The sequence below is a fragment of the Hemicordylus capensis genome, chromosome 4 (genome assembly GCF_027244095.1).
Source record: "Hemicordylus capensis ecotype Gifberg chromosome 4, rHemCap1.1.pri, whole genome shotgun sequence".
In the NCBI taxonomy this organism is placed as follows: domain Eukaryota; kingdom Metazoa; phylum Chordata; class Lepidosauria; order Squamata; family Cordylidae; genus Hemicordylus; species Hemicordylus capensis.
Genome location: NC_069660.1, coordinates 175448591 through 175473943, shown reverse-complemented (window position 1 = coordinate 175473943; position 25353 = coordinate 175448591). Strand labels below are relative to the sequence as shown.

Here is a 25353-nt window from a genome sequence, read left to right as displayed (position 1 = left end):
TATACAAATCAAATAAATAAATAATAAAAAATAATAAATAATAAAACTACTTTTTCCTTATGAAAAAATAGAAAGTTCTTTTAAAGAAATGGGGCATTTAGCTCAAAGCCTTTATGGGCTAAAGTGACAGCTGAGGAAAACAGCTTTAAGCATTAACTGTTAAGGGGCAGGTGGCCATAGAGCTCTGTAACAATGAGGGCCGGTGAGCCCTGGTGCAGCAAACTCACTGCTGCCACTGGTGAGGCAGGCTCAGCACCCAACCCAGCATCCTGCACACCCCGCCCCTGCTGTTCAGCTGGCTGATGGGCATGTGTGGCAGCCATTTACGGGGTCAACTGTGCTGACTCTGTAAATGGCTGCTGTGCATACCCATTGGCCAGCTGAGTGATGGGGGCATGGCCTGGCCAAGCATGGGAAATGCTGGGTTGGGTGGTAGGTACACTGTTCTTAAAGTCCTCAGTTCCCTTCCTCACTGCTCCTCCTATGCCCCAGGGCTCAGCAGCCACCACTGCTCTGCAAGTCTGCTCTTCTACCACTGCTCTTCTCATCATCAGGAGAAGGCATGACCTCCCCAGATGCCTGCCTGGAGGCAGTGATAGACTGGATGAGAGATAACGAACTGAGACTGATTGAATCCAGATATGATAGAGGCATTTATTGTGCGGGGTCGGAACTTGGGAGATAAATTTGATCTGCATGTTCTGGATGGGGTCATACTTCCCCAGAAGGGACACGTATGCAGTCTAGGGGTGCTTCTGGACACAAACTTCTCACTGGTGTCCCAGGTTGAAGCGGTGGCCAGAGGTGCCTTTTATCAGCTTCAGCTGATACGCCAGCTACATCTGTTTCTTGAGATAAATGACATCAGAACAGTAGTACATCTGCTGGTCACCTCCAGACTTGACTACTGCAATGTACTCTATGTGGGGCTGCCTTTGTACATAGTCTGGAAACTGCAGTTGGTCCAGAATGTGGCAGTCAGGTTGGTCTCTGGGTCATCTCAGAGACACCATATCATTCCTATCTTAAAAGATCTACACTGGTTGCCAACAAGTTTCTGGACAAAATACAAGGTTTTGGTTATAACCTATAAAGCCCTGAACAGCTTGGGCCCTGGGTATTTAAGAGAATGTCTTCTTCACTATAAACCACACTACCCATTGGGATAATCAGGAGAGGTTTGTCTGCAGTTGCCACCAGCTCGTCTGGTGGCTACTCAGGGACAGGCATTCTCCATTGCTGCCCAGAGGCTTTGGAACACGCTTCCTGCTGAAATAAGAGCCTCCCCATCTCTTACAACTTTTAAAAAGGCAGTCAAGACTTTTAATTGTGTGGATAAAGGCAATCCTGTTGACATATACTTAGACTTCCAAAAAGCGTTTGACAAAGTTCCTCATCAAAGACTCCTGAGGAAACTTAGCAGTCATGGGAAAAGGGGACAAGTACATGTGTGGATTGCTAACTGGTTGAAAGACAGGAAACAGAGGGTAGGGATAAATGAAGAGTTTTCACAATGGAGGGAAGTAAGAAGTGGGGTCCCTCAGGGATCTATATTGGGACCAGTGCTTTTTAATTTATTCATAAATGATCTAGAAGTAGGGGTAAGCAGCGAGGTGGCCAAGTTTGTAGATGATACCAAACTCTTTAGGGTAGTGAAATCCAAAATGGATTGTGAGGAGTTCCAAAAGGATCTCTCCAAACTGGGTGAATGGGCGACAAAGTGGCAAATGCAGTTCAATGTTGGCAAGTGTAAAGTGATGCACATTGGGATGAAAAACTCCAACTTCAAGTATACGCTGTTGGGGTCTGAGCTGTTGGTGACTGACCAGGAAAGAGATCTTGGGGTTGTGGTGGACAGCTCATTGAAAGTGTCGACTCAATGTGCGGCAGCTGTGAAAAGGGCCAATTCCATGCTAGTGATCATTAGGAAGGGGATTGAAAATAAAACGGCTAATATTATAATGCCCTTATACAAAACGATGGTGCGGCCACACCTGGAGTAATGAGTACAATACTGGTCACCACATCTAAAAAAGGACATTGTAGAACTGGAAAAGGTGCAGAAGAGGGCAACCAAGATGATCAGGGGCCTAGAGCACCTTTCTTATGAGGCAAGGCTACAACACCTCGGGCTATTTAGTTTAGAAAAAAGACGACTACAGGGAGACATGATAGAGGTCTATAAAATCATGCATGGTGTGGAGAAAGTGGATAGAGAGAAATTCTTCTCTCTCTCACATAACACTAGAACCAGGGGTCATCCCATAAAATTGATTGCCAGGAAATTTAGGACCAACAAACGAAACTACTTTTCACACAATGCATAATCAACTTGTGGAATTGTCCGCCACAAGATGTGGTGACAGCCAACAACCTGGATGGCTTTAAGAGGGGTTTGGATAACTTCATGGAGGAGAGGTCTATCATCGGCTACTAGTCAGAGGGCTATAGGTTACCTCCAGCCTCATAGGCAGGATGCCTCTGGGTACCAGTTGCAGGGGAGTAACAGCAGGAGAGAGGGCATGCGCTCAATTTCTGTCTGTAGGCTTCCAGCAGCATCTGGTGGGCCATTGTGTGAAACAGAATGCTGGACTAGATGGGCCTTGGGCCTGATCCAGCAGGGCTGTTCTTATGTTCTAATTAGATATAATTTTTTAATAGTTTGATGGTTTTAATCATTTTATTGTTTTAAATTTTCATATATATATATATATATATATATATATATATATATATATATTCACATACTAGTGGTTTTGTAGCCCGTTGAATAACGGGTGCTAGGGGAGCTCTGCGCTCCAGACCACCGCCGCCATTACCCCTCCCGCCCGCGGCTCTGGCCGGGCCCGCCACTCACCACCGCCCGCGGCTCCGGCCGGGCCCGCCACCCACCGCCACCCGCGGCTCTGGCCTGGTCCACCGCTGCCCGGGCCCACTGCCGCATTGTCTTCTCCGCCGCCTCGTCCGGCGGCCATCCTGGGCGGCCAGAAGTGGCCGCCCCGAAGAAGCCGGGTAAGCAGCAGCATGGCCAGGCCTCGGCCATGGCTCTGCCGCCTCCTTGGCCGCGCCTCGGCCAGTGTCCCCCGCCGCCACTTACCCGGCTTCTTCGGGGCGGCCGCTTCTGGCCGCCCAAGATGGCCGCCGGGTACTGGCGGTCCTGGCTCCCTGGCTCTGTTCTGGCTATGCGCTTCGCGCATGCCCAGAAGAGGCCAGGGAGGCACGGACACACGCTTGGTGTCCGTCCACGGATGGACACCAAGCGTTTTATAGATAAGGATATATACACACACACACACACACACACACACACACACACACATATATATATATATATATATATATATATATATATATATATATATATATATAAATCTCTCTCTCTCTCTCTCTCTCTCTCTCTCTCTCTCTCTATATATATATATATATATAAAGTTGCTGATAGTGCATAAATTCCCAACATGGTATCATAATGTGGAGCTATCAGTGGATTGACAAGTGATATTCCCTGAGAGAAACAATTGACATGTTTCACTGACATGAAGCTTGGGTCCAGGGTACTTAAGAGAGCGCCTTCTTTGTCATGAACCCTGTCGCCTATTGAGATCATCTGGAGAGGTCCGGGTTATGGTTGCTACCGGTTCATTTGATGGTGATTCAGAACCAGGCCTTCTCTGTGGCTACCCCGGGGCTTTGCAATATACTCCCTGTTAGGATAGGAGCATCTCCATCTCTGTTTACTTTTAGGAAGACCCTCAAGACACACCTGTTATCTCAGGCTTTTAACTGAAATTAATTTTTAACTGTTTGTTTTTAACCCATGAAATTGTTTTAACATTTTTAATTCTGTAAAATTGTTTAAATTGTTTTTACTCTATTTGGCATTTGTTGTTTTAAATTCCACCCTTTGTTTCTGTACTATTTTGATTATTCTGGCCATTAGTCCAAGGAGAGGAAAGATGTAAAACAATCCTGCTGGCAAGTCCCACATTAATGCTTCCTCCATTTCAAGATTTGGTAAGAGTCAACCTCCAGGCATTCAGGATCTGGGACCTGTTGCAGCTCCTGCTCCTGTTGAAATTCTCCTGTCAGTTCAAGTGGGCCAGAAGCAAGTGCATAGTAAAAATGAGAACTATAAAGCCCTTCTTGAATATTATTAGGATAGATGGGCCAAACAGCACTGGGCTAAACCGCAAGGCCCAGTGCTGGAAATGCCAGCTGCCATTGGCAAAATGAAGTTATTTCCTGTGAGGAGGACATATCAGAACATGCAAGAATGACTCTGAAAGGTCTGTTGATGCCAGGCAATTGTTGGTTTTTAATGATGTCAGTGTTTCCATGCAAAAATGTTGTTTGTTTATGCTGCAGCTGAGCCATTTCAGGTCATGGCTCAGACAGCTCAGTTTTCCTTTGGCATGATAAAAAAGAAAAGAAAAAGGTCATATCCAGGTGTGTAGTTGATTCCAAGGAACAAGTTCAATTGACCTTATGTCCAAAGGTGTGCAATGGCCGAGAGGATCATATCATATCTGTCTGAATCCCTAACCTATGGGGATGACACAAATGTGTTCCTGTGTATGTGTTTGGACATAGTCTTTTGACAGAGGCTGACAAACTTCAGCATTAGTAAGCTATCAGGACTGCTGTGCTAATAAAAGGCAGCCCTGTGGCTGTTGTGGAGACAGGCTATTGTGAAATGCCTTAAAACAGTACACAGGCACTTCTTCAGTGCTATTTCGATTGGAAACACAATGCCCACATGCTGTTTTAAGGAGTTTCACAACAGTCACCCCCGCAACAACCCTGGGGCTGCCTTTTACACATGCAGCAGTCCTGGCAGCTTGCTAATGCTGAGGTTTTACCATGTAGAATGTTGGCTGCTATTTCTAGAACCTGCAAGTCTGTAGCTGAAGTTTGCCAAATCCTCAAATAACTGAAAGAGTCCTCTTATTCTGGGCTTGGTATTCTTGCTAGTCAACCCTGTGTGTGATCAAGAGGAGGCACTTTTCCAAAAGTGAAGGCTGCCTCATCTTACTGTCATTAGAGAATAAACCAAATCAAGATGGACAATTTGTTACAATATATAACATATCCTACCTATAGAGATTTGTGATCAGTCCTTCTCTCCAGCGAGAACAAAGATTATTAAGAAGTCGTTCATGCTGTCCAAATAAACACAGGTAGTTGGAGACAGGAATGGCCTTCTTTGAAAGGCAAGTAATAGTTTCTATCATACTGTACTGGTTGACATGTATTCTGAAGTAACTCCCCTTTTGTGCATCTCCTGTGGTGATTGCCATCCCCTGTGAAAATTAAGAAAATTGCTGTGATAGAAGAGGAAAAAACAAAGCGACATGGCCATATAATTAGAGGTTAGCTAGTATTGAGGTGTTTTACAACACCACTGAACAGAGGCAGGCCTTTCATGAGGGTAAGGTGGTGGTGGATTTTTTGGGTGTCCGCAGGGCAGCAAGATGCACCCTGCATCATCTGCCCCCCTCGTCATTCACTCCATTGCTATGGGACCAGCTGTTTCCCAAGAGGTGGCACAGCCACCACTTGGCAAAGAGGCACTTCAAGATGGCCCTCCTCCTCCTGCTCTGTGAAAAGTAAGCAAACAGAGCAGAAGGAAGTGTACTGAGGCCTGCAGAGTGCTAACCTAGAGCATCTCTGTGGAGACACTCTAGACAAGCACTCTGCTCCACAGTCAAGGAGAGGAGAGAGAGGGAACACAGACATGTCAAATTAGATAGGAGGGTGGAAGGAGAGTTATGTATGAGAAAGTGGAGATGTAATGCATCTAGATAGGGGAAGGTGATCAGGAAGGTATCTGCAGTTTAGAGGAAACAATTGCACTGTGCATGTTTTGAAGGGTGTGGTGGGGAAAACTTTGGCTCGTGTTTCACATACCACAGGAGGAGGTAACATATTGCTTTTCCATATCAGGTGCCACAGGGGCTAGGGCCAGTGGCATAGCCACTATTGACCAAGAGCATGCAGTGCATCTGTACCATGGGTGCCCTCAGGTCCTGGGGGCAATGCTTGCTGCCTCCCCTTCCCCGCTAGGGTGCTCCATCTTCATGCCCCGCCCCACCACCACTGTGTCACTGAGCTGTGCCTGCCCCTAATTCTGCTTTGCACAGGATTGTTCTCACTGGCAGTTGGAGTGAGTCTAGCCTAATGGGCAAGTGGTGAGGGGCGAGCGGCAAGGGAAAAAAGGAGGTGATCTGTGAGTAAGGGGTTCCACTTTGCTTTTGCCCCTGGGCTGCTATCAACTTTACTTTGCTACTGGCTTGGGCTGCCACTGCACTGGATATCTAGGAAGCATTTTTTACACATCTATAATTGTAAGGTTTTAATACTGCCTTTCAAAAAAAAAAATGAATCTCAAGGCAGCTTACAAAACATTTAAAACAATATAAAACTATTCAACAGTTAAGCAATAAAAATATTACATTGAAATATAACAATACAAATCTAATTAAAATTTAAAACATTTAGAAATTTAAAACAAACATTTAAAAATTTAAAACATACACAATAAGACCATAAAATACAGAGCAGCAGCAATGAAAGCCACATTCATATAAAAGCCAGGATAAAAAGCCAAGATTTCACTTGCTTTCTAAAAACTGTGATTGAGATTGAGGAGCGGATGCCCACTGGGAGAGCATTCCAAAGCCTGGGGACAGTAACTGAGAAGGCCCTGTCCTGCGTCCTGCCTCACTCATTGTCGGCACATGAAGCAGAGCCCCCTCCGGTGTCTTTGTCAAGTGGGCAGAAACCCTTTGGAATAGGCAGTCCCTCAGATATCCAAGGCACAAACCCTTAAGGGCTTTAGAGGTCAAAATGATTCCCTTGTGTGGGTTATACTCAAAAGACTACACATTTAGGAGTCTTGCTACGAGATGCCAAACTAGTTTTCATGACATTTTAAGTGTTTGCACTTTTCACAGAATTATAGGATTTCAGAGTTGGAAGGGATCTTGGTGATATCTAGTCCAATCCCCTGCTCAGTGCAGAGACATGCTACAGCATTCATGACAGATGGCCATCTAGCCTCTGTCTGAAAGGCTGTAATGAAGGCGAGCCCAGTCCACCACTGTGTGAGGTGGAACAAACAGCTTCCACAGTTAGGGAATTCTTCCTGAGGTCTAACCTGAATCTACTTCCTTGAAATTTCAACCCATTTGTGCTAGTCCTGACCTCAGAAGCAACAGAGAACAAGTCTGCTCCTTCCTCTGGGTAAAAGGCCTTAGGTTATTGGAAGATTTCTCCCTTTAGTCTTCTCTTATCCAGGATAAACATACCCAGCTCCTTCAGCCATTCTTTATAGTACTTGATTTTCACATCCCTTATCAAGTTTGTTGCCCTCCTCTGAACGTATTCCAGTTTCTCAACGTCCTTCTTATAATGCAGTGCCCAGAACTGGGCACAGGGGTGTGCATGAAACCAGCTGGCCTGGTTCAGTTCAAGTCCAAACTAGACCCAGACCAGACAGGGCCAGTTCAGTCCGGCACCCTTTTTGACACCCCCCCCCCGCCCCAAGTTCAGTTCAGTTCAGGTTCACGAGTTTTTTCTGTTAAATATTTTCTTTTCTTTTTATTTTTTAACTTACCCTCTCCAGGGGGCTTCTCCGAGGCTGCATGCGTGGGGTTGTGTGTGTGTCTCTGGAGGTTCCCCCTCCCCTTGCGGGCCTCCATTATGTCTCAAATCAACCTGTTTGGGTGGTCTTTGGCCCATTCTGGGCCTCACCCCCATCGTGGTGGCCATTTTGAAGGCCACCGCACATGCCCAATGGGCCTCTGCATGGCTGGGCCATGACCCAGGCCACACAGAGGCCCATTGGGCATGCACAGAGGTCTCCAAAATGGCCATGAGAACAGGGGCGAGGCCTGGAACAGGCCAGAGATTGCCAGAACAGGGCGATTTGAGGCATAATGGAGGCCCAGAGGGGGAGGGGGAGCTTCCAGAGACCCCTCATGGCCTCAGAGAAGGCCTACCCAGAGGGGCTAAGTACAATTTTTTTTTAACAGAAAAAGCTCGCAAACCCGCCCGAATGCCCGGGGGGTTCGATGTCAAGTCAAGCTACGGGGGTGTGTGTGTGTGTGGCTCAACATCGAGCCATCGAACCAGTTTGCACATCCCTATGAGTATTCCAGGAGAAGTCTGACCAGTGCAGAAAAGCATGGAACTCTTACTTCTTGTGAAGTAAGCTGTTAAAGTCTTGTGACTTTGTTAGCAAAAAGGAAACAATCTGAGCACTTGTTAATATGCTCAGAGACTGAAACTGAAGTGACAAATTACATCATACTCAGTATGCCATTAGGGGTACACTGCATTTACTGTGAAAGTGACAAGTGGACTTTCTTACTAGATATGCATAAGTTTTCTAGCAAACAAAAATCGTAAGTACCCTCAAGATTTTTGCAGTACCAGTCATATAGGCTCGCTTTATATCACTCATGGATGTTTAATACTTACATAATTAGGTTGTGTTTCTTGTACAGCCAAGCGAGTGGGAATTCCAGGTTTAAAAATGTGCACATAGTTATATCTTCCAGGGAGAACACCACCTACCAGAAGCAATGAGTGTGTTATTCAAGTCTATATTAGTGCAGTCAGCATATATGACAGCTAATTTGTCAGCCTAAAGAAGAATTAGATATGACACTCTCTCTTTCAAAATATTTGCTGTATATGTAGTAAGTAAATCCTTTAGTATGTCTTTGACAAGATGCAATACAAGATAGTGATACTATAATGCCAGATGTCATGTAACAATAGGGAGTATAAACCATATATATAACGGTATAATACGTAATAACAGTAGAACAATAAGGAACTTACATCTCAAAAATAATGATAGACTAAAATATACTCAAGTGAAACCGTCTGTGCACAGAGACTAATTAAATTCATTAGCACATAGGCAACATATATACTATACTATATAACAATTCTGTTGCGACTGGGAGAATATTGAATGTTACTTTATTGCTATTCCATAAAATTTATAATTTCATTTGAGTTACATAGTTAAACTGAAGCAATTCTTCTGACTTCAATTGAATTTATCAAGGAGTGCAAAAAAGAGTACACAGAAAGCACTTGGTTTTCTGAAAGATCAGAAATAGGAGTGTCAAAATGATGAGATGAAGCAGCAGCATTCAGGCTCTTTTCTTATTCCTTGGTGAGAATGAAGCATTGGTTACTCACCGTGAAGGCTTCTTCTGGTTGCTGCTGTCAAGGCATCTCATGAAGATGGGTTATCCCTGTCACGTGCTCCTAGGCAGGACTATGCAAATTAGTTTAGAAAGGCAGTCCTATATAGCTCTGACGGGGATAACCCCGCCCCAGTTCTTCTAGGCCGAGTGAACCAGTAGTACGAGAAAGTTATGCAGAGAATAATACAAGAGAGAAGAAACACATATACATGTCCCTACGCCCTGCAAGGATCAGATGTGTGTGGGAGCGTATAACCTGGTCCCAGGAGGGTTCTTCCCCTAGAGAGGAAAGCGAGCCACAAGGGTGGGCTGAGATGCCTTGACAGCAGCAACCAGAAGAAGCCTTCTCGGTGAGTAACCAATGCTTCATTCTCGGTTGGTGCTGTCAAGGCATCTCATGAAGATGGGACTTACCAAAGCAAACTTCCCAAGTCAGGGAGGGATAACGCTGCTCATTCCTGGGGAAGAACCCTCTGGAGTGCTCTCCTACCGAATGCCGCTTGGGCAGCGGCGTATGTATCCAGTTTATAATGTTTTATAAAGGTGGATGGACTCTTCCATACCGCTGCCTTACAAATCTCCTGTACTGAAGCGTTAGTGGAGAAGGCGGCCGAGGCGGCTGCCGACCTGGTGGAGTGTGCCCAAATATTGGCCGGAGGAGGGACCTTTTGTGTCTCATAAACTAAGGTAATGCATGCTCTAATCCATTTAGCAATAGTTCTTGCTGATACCGCCTCTCCCATAGAGGTGGGCAGGTAAGAGACAAACATAGATTTGGTCTTACGAAAACTGGCCGTGCGTTTTATGTAGCATCTCAAGCATCTACGTAAATCCAGCTTGTGCCACAGTTTCTCTCTGGGGTGCTTCGGATGCGGGCAGAATGAAGGAAGAAAGATGTCTTGTGATGCATGGAAATGAGATATCACCTTTGGTTGGAAAAAGGGGTCCGGAATCAGCCTGACCGAGTCCTCAGAGAAGACGCAGAACGACTTGTGGACTGAGAGCACTCTCAGCTCGGAAACTCTTCTAGCAGAGGTGAGTGCCACCAAGAAGGCCAACTTCTGAAACAAGAGGCGTAGTGGTATGGTACGGATCAGTTCGAAAGGAGGGCCTTGTAATGCTTGAAGCACCAAATTCAGATCCCATGAGGGGAAACGATGTATCACTGGGGGAGACAATAGGGTGGCCCCCCTGAGAAACCTTTTTAGGAGAGAATGATACTGTGAGTTAGCCTTCCCCTTCAACATTGGCAATAATGCGGCAGCTTGCCTCTTGAGGGTGTTGGGCTTCAGTCCTTTATCAAGCCCATCCTGGAGGAATTGTAGGAGATGTAGTGGAGTCGCCTCGTCACTAGGGAGTTTTTTCCTGTGGAGCCAACGCAGAAACATCCTCCATGTATACTGGTAGATTCGATTAGTGGAATTTTTCCTAGAAGCCAGGATGGTTTCAGTCACTTTGGGGGGAAGTCCCTGCGCTCGCAATCGGATCCGCTCAGTCTCCAGGCGGCTAGTTGAAACCAGCCCAGATTGGGATGGTGAACTGGCCCCTGGAGAAGAAGGTCTGGGCTCGTGGCGAGGTGCCAAGGCTGGTCTATTGCCATGCCTACGAGGTCCGTGAACCAGTGACGTCTGGGCCAGAACGGGGCCACCATGACGACCTCTGCTCTCAGATTCCGTATCCTGCGGAGTACTCTGGTCAGAAGTGGTATCGGGGGGAAGGCATACAGGAGCCCCTGAGGCCATCTGCAAGACAGGGCATCCGTTCCCCATGCTGCACGACAGTGGAACCTGGTGATGAATATCTCTGTCTTTGCGTTGAGGGGAGTGGCGGACAAGTCTGCTTGTGGCCGCCCCCACTTGTATGCCAACTGATCGAACACTTCCGTGTTGAGGGACCACTCCCCCGGGAGGAGGTCCTCCCTGCTCAACCAATCCGCTACTGAGTTCAGATCTCCCTTGACATGGTGAGCTGTGATGGAATTGAGGTGCTTCTCGGCCCAAGATAGGAGGAGGACTGATTCCTGGAACAGAGAACGCGATCGAGTTCCTCCCTGTCTGTTTACGTGTGCCTTGGCTGTGGTGTTGTCCGTTTTCACTAAGACATCTTTCCCCTCGACCAGGGGTTGGAAATGTAAGAGGGCCAGACGGATAGCTCTCAGCTCGAGCCAGTTTATAGAATGGGATCTTTCTAGGCTCTCCCATCGTCCTTGGACTGAGTGTTGTAGGCAGTGTGCCCCCCAGCCTCTGTTGCTTGCGTCTGTTGTGATAATGAGTTTCGGAAGTTCGAGGAAGCACTTGCCTGTTTGGAGATTCCGAGACCTGGTCCACCAGGTCAGGGACATTTTCACCTGCGGAGGTGGAATGACTAGGATGTTGCGCCTCGTGGTTATGCACACTTGGAATTTCAGGAGGTACCATTGGAGGACCCGAAGGTGTAGCCTTGCCCACGGGACCGCTTCCAGCGTTGACACCATTAGTCCCAGGAGTCGAGCCAAGGACAGTAGAGGCGACTTCAGCCTCGCCAGGACGTCCCTTGTTTCTGATGTAAGCACCTGGGCTCTGTCTTCCGGGAGGAAGACCTTGCACGATAGAGTGTCGATTATTACCCCGAGGTGGCGAATTCTCTGCGTCGGGGAGAGGTGACTCTTTTCTATGTTGATTAGAAAACCGTGTTGATTCAGTGTTGTCATGGTCCTTTCCAGAACCCTTACTGCTGAATCCCAGGACTCCGATTTTAGGAGTAGATCGTCGAGGTACCCCACTATGTGTACCCCCTGAATACGAAGTAGAGCGAGGACCGGGGCGAGGATCTTGGTGAACGTCCTGGGTGCAGAGGCGAGGCCGAAGGGGAGGGCCTTGAATTGATAGTCCAGCCCTGCGTATTTGAAGCGGAGTAGCGGCCTGCTGTCGGGATGTATGGGAATGTGTAGATAGGCCTCCCGTAAATCTATTGATGACAGAAAGTCTCCTTGCTGCAGAGATTCTAAAATGGAGCGGAGGGACTCCATGCGAAACTTGCGTGTTCTGACGAAGGAGTTCAAATATTTTAGGTCTAGAACTGCTCTGCGGGACCCGTCCTTTTTGGGTACCGTAAACAGGATGGAGTAGACTCCCCTCCCCTCCTGCCCCCTGGGAACAAGCTCTATGGCTCCGATGTCTCGCAGGTGTAGGATAGCCATGGACATTTCCGCGTGCTTTGAAGCGGAGTGAGAGCGGGGAGTAGGGAAAAATCGTGGACAAGGGGAGGAGCCCAGCTCGATCCTGTAACCGAAACGAATGACCTCCAGAGCCCATGCATCCGATATATCGCGTAGCCATGTTGGAAGGAAGTAGGATAGGCGACCCCCCAGGCTGAGGAAGTCTGTGTCAGAACTGATTCTTTGCCTGAGGTTTCCCCTGGCTGCCGGGGTTGCGGAAGTTGGGGTTCCTGCTGGTGAATCGCTGGCGGGGCCAGGAGGATCTGGAGCCGCGGAAGTCTCTGTCTCTGCCCCTAAAGGCGGGGGCGAAAGGCACGAAAAGGCTGTTGGTAGCTTCTTCTGAAAGCTGGTTTATCGGGCTTCCTGGGGGCCGACGGCATGGTTTTCTTTTTATCTTTCGATTCGATTAGTATGTTCTCTAGGGCTGAATCGCCGAAGAGCTTAGACCCCTCGTAAGGCAGAGCACATAGGTTGTTCTTGGATACGGAGTCTGCTTGCCACGCCTTCAGCCAGAGATGCCTTCTACCGACCACTGAAGCCGCCGAGGATCTTGCCGAGTAACGTATAGTGTCGAGGGAAGTATCGGCGATGAGTGCCTGTGCTCGCTGTAGTTTCAACAGCTGCTGTCTTAGGTGAGTAGATTCCGGTGGAGTCTCGTCGATGAGGTCGTTGATCCACAGAAGACTGGCCCTGGCCGTCATGGAGGCCACTGCAGCTGATCGTGTAGCCAGTGAGGCGTTGTCGTGGACCCGTCGGAATGAGAACTCCGCCTTCTTATCGGATGGTTCTTTGAGGAACCCTTCCCCATCTCTCGGTACCAGGGATCCGCTGCTTAGTTGTGAAATAGGAGCATCGGTGGTCGGCGTTTGGAGGAGTGTGGTAGGTTCTTGTTGGAACGTGTAGAATCTAGTGGAAGAGTTGGAAGCTTTTTTCGGGACACTCGGCGCCGCCCATTCTGACTTGATAACTTCTGAAAAATAGGTGGGCATGGGTAAGGGAAGCTCTCAAGGCTGTGGCTTGGGAAAGACCAGATCGCCCTTGGAATTTTGGCCTGGTTCAGGCGTGGGCTTAGCCTGTAGACCAATGGTAGTTAACACTTTGGTCATGAGGGGGTTAAAATCTTCCGGGGAGAAAAGGCGTTGGGAAGATTGTGCTTGCTCGATCTCCTCTGCCCCTGACCAGTCTCCCTCATCTCTCTCTAGTCCCTGGTCACCCTCGCAGGCCATATCAGCTCCCCTGATATCAGCTGTGGTGTCTTCCGCCTCCTCCTCCAGAAGGGGGGGTGGAATATGTGGAGCTTTATTTCCTACTGGGCGGATGTCATTTGCCGTGGGGTCCCCAGATTCTTGCCCAGATCCCTCAGATGAGTGTACTGAGGTAATGACCCTAGCAGTCTTTTTATGCTTTTTATGCCTCTTTGTATGTTTCCTTCTGCGCTTGGACCTCCTAGGGGAGGGGGAGGAGGAAGAGGAGGAGGATTCCTCATCAGAAGAGGAAGATGATTTTGTGGGCCTCTTAGAGCGTTTACGCTTGTTATACTCCCTCAGCAGACCCAGGGACTCTTTCATTGTCGATTTAAACCAATTTTGCCATTCCGTGGGCATTTGGGAAGGCATAGGCAGATTAGCTACCGATTCCGATAGGGGGGAACCCTCCCGCCCCTCCGATCGGGGCACTCTCGCTGTAATACTAGCTGAGGATGTAGAAGGAGCAGCCGAAGCCGTTCCCGCCATTTCTGGTGCAGCGCCATCTAGTGGCTGTAGAGCGTCGCTAGTGGAGGCGGCCATTTTAGGTAGAGAGCACAAGGCCTGGATCTCTGCTTGTGTGGGGGGGGGGGGGTTGGGGATCGGTCTAACCCTTCTCGCCCTGATGGCCTCGTTTAATGCGCCGAACGTAGGCTCAACTAGATTAAAGTCGCCTGCGAGGGCCGCACTACGTGTAAAGCGCCTCGGGCGATTTAAGCTCTCTCCGGCCTCCGTTCTTCCCGAAGGGGCGATCGAACGCAGGAATGCTCCCACTGCCTGCCCGGACAGAACAGAGTCAGCCGGGGCCGGGGCAGGGAGGACAATTGTGCACTGAACTGTGGCGATTGGGCTGGGTTGGGGTGCTGGATCGCCAAGTTTTCTAGTGTGCCCCGGGAAACGCTCAGACGGATGCCCAGCGGGCACTAGCACATGCAATAACCTCCTCCTACTTTCTGAGCCCCTGGAGGGATCTCCCATAAAAATCTAATTGACAAAGGAGAGGGGGGAGGAGGGGAAGGGGCTAACCGGGGGGGGCCAACAAACCAAGGTTGGAGTGAAAGGCGCTGAAAAGTACTGACGGGGCTTTTTTTTTTTTTTTAAATATATATCTGGAGAGAGAAAGTACACGAAACAATAGGAACCACGGGGGAAAAGTAAGGAGCAGAAGCAATACAGGCCTGAACTGGACGAGCCGAGGAACACAGCCTGCCAGGAGCAACAGGACTAGAAGAACTGGGGCGGGGTTATCCCCGTCAGAGCTATATAGGACTGCCTTTCTAAACTAATTTACATAGTCCTGCCTAGGAGCACGTGACAGGGATAACCCATCTTCATGAGATGCCTTGACAGCACCAACCGAGAAAGAAAGATCTTCAGAGCTGCTTCATGCATGGCATTTTCCTTAAGGGGAGATTGGGATTAGGCCTCAAGATCCTGTGCTCCCTTCCTTCAACTGTGCTCCCTTCCTTCAACTGTGCCCAACAATTCTCTATGTGGACAGTAGTCCATATGGGGAGATCACATTGTTGTTGGATGCAGGTTCTAGTATTTAGTGGATACAAGGTTTATGGCCCAACTATCATGTCATCCAGAGAGGTGGCACCATGTAATTTATTTTAATAAATTCTATCCTGCCTTTCCATATGGCTTACAATGAACACAGAATACACTGTAAAAACAAAAACCCACACAGGTTCCAGTCTCTCCTTAGCAAAAATCCTGGGGGCAACAGGTCCTCAGATTGGACAAATATGACCATGAATTTCCAGTGTAAATTTCACCATAAAATATGTATCAGGAAGAGAACCATATCATTTCACATACATGTAGTATTGCATTTCCTATACATGTGGTAATGGTGACAAAGCATGTAGCATTAGGCATTTACTGTATGTCAGCTGTCTATGAGAGAAAATGTAACATAGGAGAAAATCGGTTCCTCCTGACATTGAAATGTAGGAATAGTACCTTCGCCAAACTATATTTTATACTCATAAACATGATTAGAATTTCTTCACTTCATGACATTTCATCATGCTTCAGCAAGATATAATAAAGAGATCCAAGAAATGCTAGAAGATGAAAAAGTAACAATTTTATTTTATTTATTAATTTAACATATTTATATGCTACCCAAAACCTGCATCTTATTTCTGGCCCACCTTGACTTTTGCATCCCTTGTATATAGGAATGAGTCTATCCATATCTTCTGGTGGTTCAAAAACTGGCTCCAGAGTTGGATCAAAAAGATTTAGCATGGTTGCAGCAAGCTGGAAACCAATCTCCTTTGAGTTGAAATTGCTGTGTGTCCATTCATTGGCATAGTATATGTTGGAGAACTTAGTTAACGGACCTGCAGCTCTGATGGCCACATCATTAGTATGGAAGTTGGTATCAATCACAAGCCTTCCATCATATACAAGACATGCATCATTCACTGCCTTGAAGGTCTCATAATCCACTCTTTTGTGGGTAAAGTTAAAAAATGCCTATAAATAAGGTAAGTCATTAGTTATTCCAGAATACAACATCATATAGTACAAGTCTATTTGGTACAGTTGTGGAATCTGTTTTATTAGGCAAGCCAATACTTTAATTTAATGGAAATTAACACTTTGAAGCAAGATTTATTTAACTTAAGCACTGTATTTTTAAAAGTTAGTCATAGATATGGTCAAATAATTGACAATTAAAACTTTCATTCTCCAGAATTACATTTGCACATTTTCCTACGTTACTGAAAGCAGAAAGTATTCCTACCAATTGTTCAAGCTAGCTAATTTGTAAATATTTAGAAACAACAAAATAACTGCAGATCTTAAAGAAACTTTGTACAATGTTGATTTTAATGAGCTATAAGTCTCATTGATTCCAATGTGGGAAAATTAAGCACTTTCTTAGAACTCTCCCAAATGCAACAAATGCAATTAATAAATGTTTCACTTTACAGCTAAATTCACAGATAAATTGCAGGGGACTGTGGGGAAGTAATTTGCCTAAGGAGCAAGAGGTTGTTGGTTCAAATCCCCACCGTTACGTTTTCCAGACTATGGGAAACACCTATATTGGACAGCAGTGATATAGGAAGATGCTGAAAGGCATAATCTCATACTGTGCGGGAGATGGCAATGGTAAACTCCTCCTATCAAAGAAAACCACATGGCTCTGTGGTCATCAGGAGTCGACACTGACTAGATGGCACAATTTTTACTGGGAGGAAGTTCCCATTTGCAGCTATAAATGTTTCACTTTAGCTGGATTCACATCATCACAGGGGACTTTGGGAGGAAGCTCCCACTAGCAGATGGGACAGCCAAGAGGAGATGGCAATAGATTACTTTCTTCACTGAGTAATTTTGCTGCTGTCATCACACCTTAGAATGCTTCAGGAATCAGCAGTAAGTCGTTTGAGAACCCAAGGGTCCTTGACAACTACCAAGGGTGCTAACCCTTTTGCTGGCCCTGATTCGATCACACACACATTTATTTAGTTACTAGAGCTGGGATAAGGAATGAAGAAGAAAAGCCATTTTTAACACACACAAAAACTGCACAGCATGCAGCTGAACATCTCTGGAGGAGATGAGAGGTGAGGAGGGAGGTGAGGATCAATCATAAAATTCATCCTCTTCTCCCCATCTGCCATTTATACACTTTATCTGTTGCATCCACTCAAATTCTAATAATCCTTAGTGCCTCTTCTCTGCTTTTGCTGCTTGCTTCCAGCAACATGGCACCCACACACTCTCCCTCTCCAAATCTAATTTCTATTCACTGTCTACTCCCCTCCCTGCTTTCCTTCTCTTATTTTCTTTGAAATTATTGCTGCACCATCCAGACAGCAGTTGCCTCTTCATCTTTTCCTCTCTTGGTCTCGCTACCTTCTTATCCTCACTGAAACCTGGCTCCACCCCTCCAACACTGATACTATTGCTTAGGGTAGTGCACACACACACACAAAATGTGGTTCAGTTCGAATTTGAATCAATGTGAACCAAACCACATTGCTCCGAACTGGTTTGGTCAAACCGACCAGGAGGTCCAGTCCATTTGCTCAAACCAGTTTGGCAGTTCGGGTGGCCAATATACTTGTAAAGGGGAATCTGGTGAGGATTCCCCTTTACAGGTACAGGGGTGGGGGACTCTGCTAAAGGTAAGGGGTGGCCGGGAATGGGCAGCGAGAGATGTAATAAGCTCCTTACCCGGCTGGCACAGAGGCTGGCACCGCCACTTGCCACTTCTCACCCTCCTGGCACAGCCCCAAGTGTGCTCCCTCCTCCTTTACCAAATCACCAACTCAGTAATGGCTCGGCAAAGGAGGGGGGAGCGTGCTTGTGGGGGAGCCAAGAGGGTGAGTGGTGGTGCCGGCAGCTGCAGTGGCTGGGTGAGGAGGTTTTTTTTACCTCTTTCACTGCCCCTGCCTGGCCAACTCCTACCGTTGCGGAACTGGTTTGCTCAAACTGGGTCTGGCTCGGTTCAGTCATGGACCACAATCAAACTTACAAACCGGACTAGTTCAAGACGAACCGGTTCTACTACGAACTGTCCCTGCACACTCCTATCATTGCTGCCCTTTCCTTTGGAGGTCTGTCTTTCTCATATACAAGTCACTCTAAATGTCATGATAGTGGTGGCCTTTCCAGTTCCTGCTAGCTCCAGCCATTGTCCACCGCTCATCACACTGCTTCTCTATCTTTGAAATTAATTCTTTAAGATACTACTCCTCTCTATACCCGCTCTCTGTTACTGTTTATTGTCCTCCTGGCCACCTCTCAAACTTCATTTCACATATGAATACTTGGTTCACCTTCTTCCCCTCTAACAACCCTTCTGTCTTTCTCCTTGGTGATTTCAACATTAATGTGGATCCCTCAGATCCAGATGTTTTCTGTCTTTTCTCACTAGCCTCCTCCTTAAATATCTGGCTTTGAAGGGACTCCACAATATGCTGCCTTGGCCATTTTCTTGATCTTTTCTTCATGAGGAAGTGCACTGCCTCTGACCTCATTGCTCGGAAAATCTCCATCAGATTATCACCTTATTTCCTTCAAAACTGCACACAGCCCACTTTCCTCAAGTGCTACTTCATGTTCCTTTTGTGACCTCCAGAAAATTGATCCAAGGTCTTTTCTAATGTGATGTCCTCTCCTCTTTCCTCGTTACTCTGCAATTTCCACCTTTAATTTATCCCTGTCCTCAAGTTTTGGCAGTTTGCTAGCCCTGGGTTCTTCCATCTTTGTTCATGCACTCATTCAACTGAATGCCTTTGAAGGAGAACTAAAGAGTTGGGCAACTACATTCATTATAAACTCATTGGGCACATTTGATGCAACATGGAACCTGGCTGCATGTTAGCATTTCTGGTTTGGTTTTTTGTCCAAATGCACCTCTCAAATTGAACCAAGATTCAGTTTGGCCCAATAAAGCAACCTTTATAACCAAGGTTTGTAGCTGGCTTGTTTGTTTTAATTGTTCTTTAATTCATTATTGTGTTGTGTCCGAACTGACCCTGGTGGTTTATTGTATTTTAACACCAATAACCCACAGGTTCTACAATTCTTTGCAAACTGAAAGGGAAGGAGTGGGAACTTTAAAGGGTTTGGGCTGTCGAACAAAACATTAAACACAGACCACCTTGTTTCTCTCCCAAATGCTTCATTTCTGTTCCCCGCCACCTCTGTGTTCACCTTCATTGCTGGCCCCTGCTGGTTGTTTGTGGAGGCTGGTGCTTGCTGTTTTGGGCTCTCTGTTCCAATGCCCTGATTTGGTATTGGGCTGCATGCACACCTCTCATTTAATATCCAACTTGCAAAGCACTGGGAAGTTGGGTCACCTCTCTCATGGTTTGAATGAGGATGGAGGCGACAAAACACCTTAACGTTGCACTTGTTGGATACAGAGCAGTATCCAGGTCTCCAGGGTAACCTGGAGTAACCACATTACTCCTATTTTAAAAACACTGCACTGCCTGCTGATATGTTTCCAGGTGAAATACAAAGTGCTGGTTATTACCTATGAAGCCCTAAACAGGCCCAGGGTATCTAAGAAAAAAACCTCCTTCTGCATGATCCCCACTGCTGGGGAGGTCTGCCTGTAGTTGCTGCCAGCTTGTTTGGCAGTGATTCAGGATCAAACTTTCTCTATAGCAGTCTCTGTGCTTTGGAATGCACTCCCTGCTGAATTAAGAGCTTTGACATCTCTGACAACTTTTTAAAAAACATTGAAGATGTTCCTGTTTAACCAGGAACATAGGAAGCTTCCATATACTGAGTCAGACCATTGGTCCATCTAGCTTAGTATTGTCTACACAGACTGGCAGCCGCTTCTCCAAGGTTGCAGGCAGGACTCTATCTCAGCCCTATCTTAGAGATGCCAGGGAGGGAACTTGAAACCTTCTGCTCTTCCCAGAGTGGCTCCATCCTCTGAGGGGAATATCTGACAATGCTCACATGTGGTCTCCCATTCAAATGCAACCACAGCAGACCCTGCTTAGCTAGGGGGACAAGTCATGCTTGCTGCCACAAGGCCAGCTTTCCTCTCTGGCTTTGGTTAGGTCTTAAACCAGGCTTTGGTTAGACCTTAAACTCTTTGAATTGATTGAATATTTCTGAAGATTTCAACTGTTAATTTATTAGGTTTAATTGTTTTAATTATTTATGTAAACCACCATGAGACTTTAATGTTTTTGGTGGTATACAAATGTGATAAACAAACAAACAAACAAACAAACAAACAAACAAACAAGCATTTAGTCTATTATCACTAAATCACACCACTTTCCCCTTTACAATATTGCAAGAATACAGCCACTCCTCTCTGCCTTTTCAGTGAAAAATCCAGTTCAGGTCTTGGTCATCTCTTGCCTTGACTACTGCAAATGTCTCCTCTCTGGTCTTATCCTGGATCCAGCACAATGCCCTTGTCCTTAGCTTCAGAGCCCTCCACAGCTTTGCACCTTCACATTTCTTATTCCCCATTATAGTCCTGCCCATTACTTTTTATCCTGCTTCATCCCCCTCAATGTGTAAATGAAGCAATGGCATACTTTCCCGTATTAACCTCTGCCTCTTCCCCCCTTCCCTCCCTCTGTTGTCTGTGTCACTAATTAGATGATAAGCCCCTAAAAGCAGGGTCCAGTTCTCTTGTGCCACATACATGGATGAAACTATATTATATAAAATACTTGACATATTGCACAAGGGAATGGGGATGGCTTGAGCACTGCCCGCACCCCTGCAGGCACCTCTGATGAGGCTGTGCCACAGGACAGGAGTCCTCCATGTACGCAGCTGCACGACATGATGCCTATTATTTCTAATGGGCATCATGTCATGCAACTGTGAGAGTGGCCCCCAAACAGCAACTGTCTCATTAAAAACCAGAACCCCATGACAATTCAGCACAGCAATACTTTTGATTAAAAATGCTATTTTTTAAAAAAATCAAAAAATCTGTATTTTAAAAATTGAACACAACCAAGCATTGGAGAAGATGCAACTGACTGTCATAGGCACAATCCAGCAGGGAGTGCTCTTGCACAACTTCCATTTATTTCAGTGGGCCTTGTGCAGGAGAATTGCTCACTAGATTGTGCTCTGTGCCCTTTCCAGTCCTATAATTTTTTGCTGACCTTTGTCTGGATGATGAGAAATTGTAACACAGCAAAGGCATATACTTACTGAACACTGCAATCTAAATGGCTTTGTCTTAGTAGTGAAAGATGCATGTGTGATTGGGTCCGGGTGGTCGCCATCATTCCACTGAGCCAGCAGACTATCATGATATTCAGTCACACCAGCCCTGGACAACGCTTTCTGGACAGCTTCTTCTATTGCATTGTTATTAAGAGAAGTAATATTGGAGCGCAACGGAGGATGCACAAGGTGTATTCGGCAGCCAGTAATTCCTAATGATAAGAGGGCCTCTATGGTGGTGTAAATGTCAATTGTATTCCCATAGACAATAACATTCCCTGCAGAGAGGAAAAAAGGGACAAAAATAATTTAAGACATATAATAAAAACCTTATTAGTGGAACTCGCATGATAATAATACTGAACTGATCTGCGACCCTCTTGTTGCTCTGATGATAGGAAGCAAACAATGTTACCTAGCAACAGTAGCTAAGATAATTTAGTGAAGAATCTACAGAATACAGCCCACAAAGTAGCGGACACTTAACAGAGAAGTAGGACATCAATTATGCCCCCAGATTTTGAAACCCTTTGGAATGAGAACCTCTAGAAAAAGCTCTTTTATCGTGTTCCCCACCACCACCAGCCCTCCATCTTTTGTTTGGCTAGAGCACTTTCAAATCAAAATAAAAGAACCTGCAGAAGAGATGGAGGAAAATGGAGGTGGGGTGGTGGGGAGAGAGCACAGCCATCAGAACTCACTCACAGAGATTTTCTCTTCTCTTTCTACAAGCAGGGAAACATGTGTGTCTCTTACATAATTGCTCTCTCCCCGCACATTTCCTCCTTTTCCTCAAAGAAATCTTTGAGAAATTTCCTCTTGGACTTTAGGTTCAGAAGATTCTGGGACCTTCTAAGCAAATGAATTTGGTTTGAAATTATTATTGGGTAACTCACTACCTGAGGGCCAGATCACAACACCCATCTGTTTCTGAAGGGGAAAAAAGGCGAAAGAGCTTTGAATTGATATATCTATTGTAACAATATTTTCCTTCCAAAATGGTTTGCCTTTGTCCAGTCCAAGCTGAAAGCAATTTAAAAAAAGAAAAGAAAAGAAAAGTCACTTTCAAGAACGAAATGTGACTTATTTTATAACCTGAACTTAACATGTAGGTCAAATTTGCATGTAATGTGAAACCATAAGTTGATGAACCCGCAGTTTCAATTTTAAACCATAAATTGCATCACAGACATTCGTCCAACTGCAGTTCGGCAGCCTCTGGATTCAGGCCAGGGTGGCCCCTCCCTGCTCCTGGCCGCTGAGGCCATATCCCAGCAAGCTCCATAGCTAGAGACTGTGGGCAAAGCATCAGCACATCACCAAAGCAGGTGCGATTGGCCACGATTTTGAAGCGGGCATGCTGAGCACAATCATGCCTTTTATAAACGGTCCACACTCACTTGGCATAGGAAGGGAATTTAAATGCCATGCCATGCCAGTGCTTCTTCTGACAGCGATTGATTCACCCACCTCCTAACAGCCCTGCAACAAAACTGTCTCACACAAGCGAGAGGGGGGGGGAGTCTCGGCGGGGGGACACACACACACCATTTCCCTGTTACTCAGGGAAGGGAACATGATGACTTCCTAGGAGGGGATATGTATATGAGGATCCTGGGAGGTCTGTCCTCCCGCAACCTAGGATACTCTTGCAAGGGCTTACCCCAGCAAAGCAATCCATGCAGAATAAACCACACTCCTACTCTGTTGGCAGCTTACTGCCAGTGGACTAGCACTCCCACAAGAAGGCCAATCTAGAGGGGAGGACCATTGGGACAAGCACCCTAGGTCTTCCATCAGATTGCACGCTCATGAGTTGAGCAAAACCAACTAAGCCCCCCCCCCACCTGTGTGGGGCCCCCACTCTCTCTGGTAAAAGATAGAACTTTTGCACTGCAAACCCTTCCTCCCATGGGAAGCTTTGCATGGATTCAAAGGATATTGTGACACTCCAAGTCTCAGAGCCTAGCTGTGTGTGCAGACAGGGGAAACACTGGGTGCGGGGACAGAACTTTATTCCCTTTCAAAATTCCCAGGTGTGGACTATTGTTGCACCATATGCAGATCTGCCACTGTGGGGAATCGCAGGAGAGGGGAGCTCCGATTTCCAGCAATTCTAGGAAAGCGGGGTCGTCATTTTGGGGCACAAGCAGGGGTGTATATGTCCACATGGACATACGGGCTGGCAGGGGGAATGCTGTGACAGCTACCTGGCAGCAGTCGCCAAGACAGGGAGAGCAGGGATACCTTGCCATGGTATCCTTCCAAGCAGGTTTCCTGCACAGAGCAACCTGACTCAATATAGAGCCTCCATGGCCTCAGAGGTGCACCTAGGTAATTTTGGAGCTTGGTTCTAAAGGCCTTTGGAGCCCCTCCCCCTGCAAGTTAAGCATCATTCCCCTACACACACACACACCGTGACACATGCAGTATTTTTTAACACGTGGGTTCTTGTGGGCACAAACAGCAACTGAACTCACAAGAATGTAAGACTATACAGCAAGTGCAAATATGCATTAGCAGAATCATTTCAACATGCAGCAGCATGGTGACCACATCACCTGGGACAGACTAAAGAGGTCCTGTACTTCCAACCAGAAGTCTAGGGGTAAGAGCACCTCTGCATGGCCTGACATTCTCATGAGAAAGCTGTATGTGGGAGAAGGAGTTGTTTTGTTGTCTAAATTACTATGTGGCCCTAGTTTGTCACTACAAATATGCTAAGAAACAGAATATGGTAAGGCACATTAAGCTTAAAGTTCCAAATTATGTGTAAATTCCCAGGCAGGCTAGAGAGGTACTTTAAGATAGAGGGGCAAGATTTCAGAAAAAAGAGAAAGGTATAGGTTCAGTCCTGAAGAAGCCAGGCTATATCACCTGTCCTGAAGAGGGGAACACCAAGGTGGTCTACTGGAGTTTCTTGTTGCAGTCTGATGGGGTCCAGAGTGGGAGGCACAAGGAAACACTGAAATGTTTCACAGTGGGTATCCCAGGTGTAAAATACACAAGGAAGCACATTGGGTCATGGAGTTAGGGATACTTATATCCCAAAATGTGCCTGGAGGACACGTTTCATTTGCCCTGCTCTGCTGAATAAGGGAGTCCAGACAACCTTTTTTTGGAATGCATTGTGTCTGGGTGGGAATGTGTGTGAATCGCCTATGGCATTCAAGGCTGATCATGAGGACAACTGGAGTGTGGAGGTGCGTTTAAAGAATATCCTGTGCTGGGAAGTCTTCCTAATAATTCTATCAAGAGTTTCGATGGGCACCTCTTCAAAGTTACATCACCGATTCATCCCTATTGTAATGGAGTCTGCTGCCTTGTAATGGAGTCTTCCTTGCCTTCCTGGCCTGAGTGCTTCGTTAACAACAGGTGCTATCTCTCTTGCAAGAGGAAGAGGAGAGTTTAGATTTCATTCCAAGGTTGAAATGATCTTAGATGCCAGACACTTGCAGCAGCTAGTTCTGGGAGTCTGCTTAGCTGGGCACCCCTCACAGAATGATGGAATCTGATCTAATCCTCTTTCTAATTTGTGGGGCTTGCAGCCAAATCTAGGGGCAACCAGTCCACTGCCAACTAAACAACTTGTCCCCATGTATAACATAGACTGGGAGCTCACATTGCGGTGCAGCACCTGAGCAGAGCAAAAGTGCAATCTTCAAGCCTGGAGATGCAGTTGCAACCAGGGAGGCTTCTGGGAGCGAGCAGAATAAGCTCAGCTGGTAACACCATTACCATCACATATGAAAAATACCCCTTCTCAGTGTTGGCAATGCTGTTCCTGCTGCCTGGCCCTTCTCATGAGTAAGCTTAGGGAGCGCAAACATCCCCAAAGGGGAAGGGGCTGAGCCCCTCCTTCCCCAACCTTTTTGTGCAAAAAATAGAAATTGGCTGTCCATAATCCCTGATTTGGGTTGCCTTTTAAACCTGACCCAGGGAACACCACCACCCCGGCCATGTTCCCGTCTCAGTGCTGTAATAAGGTTACCCT

The 25353-nt window shown here is 46.5% G+C and overlaps 1 protein-coding gene across 8 annotated transcripts in view; it reads right to left on the bottom strand.

Moving 5' to 3' along the window:
- The window catches only part of CFAP61 (cilia and flagella associated protein 61), a 230732-nt gene that overhangs the window by 31630 nt on the left and 173749 nt on the right, over positions 1–25353 (bottom strand). For 7 of the 8 annotated variants that reach the window (XR_008306425.1, XM_053247244.1, XM_053247242.1 and 4 more), the window contains 4 exons: positions 21345–21637; positions 15827–16154; positions 8482–8573; positions 5095–5300 (listed from right to left, as the gene is read on the bottom strand). Coding sequence is in view for 7 of the 8 variants with exons in the window: in XM_053247244.1 (XP_053103219.1) it covers positions 5095–5300; positions 8482–8573; positions 15827–16154; positions 21345–21637 (919 nt within the window). In the remaining variant the exon portion in view is untranslated. Of the gene's footprint in view, positions 1–5094; positions 5301–8481; positions 8574–15826; positions 16155–21344; positions 21638–25353 lie in introns of those variants that run through there. The other variant, XM_053247246.1, reaches the window with a different exon arrangement.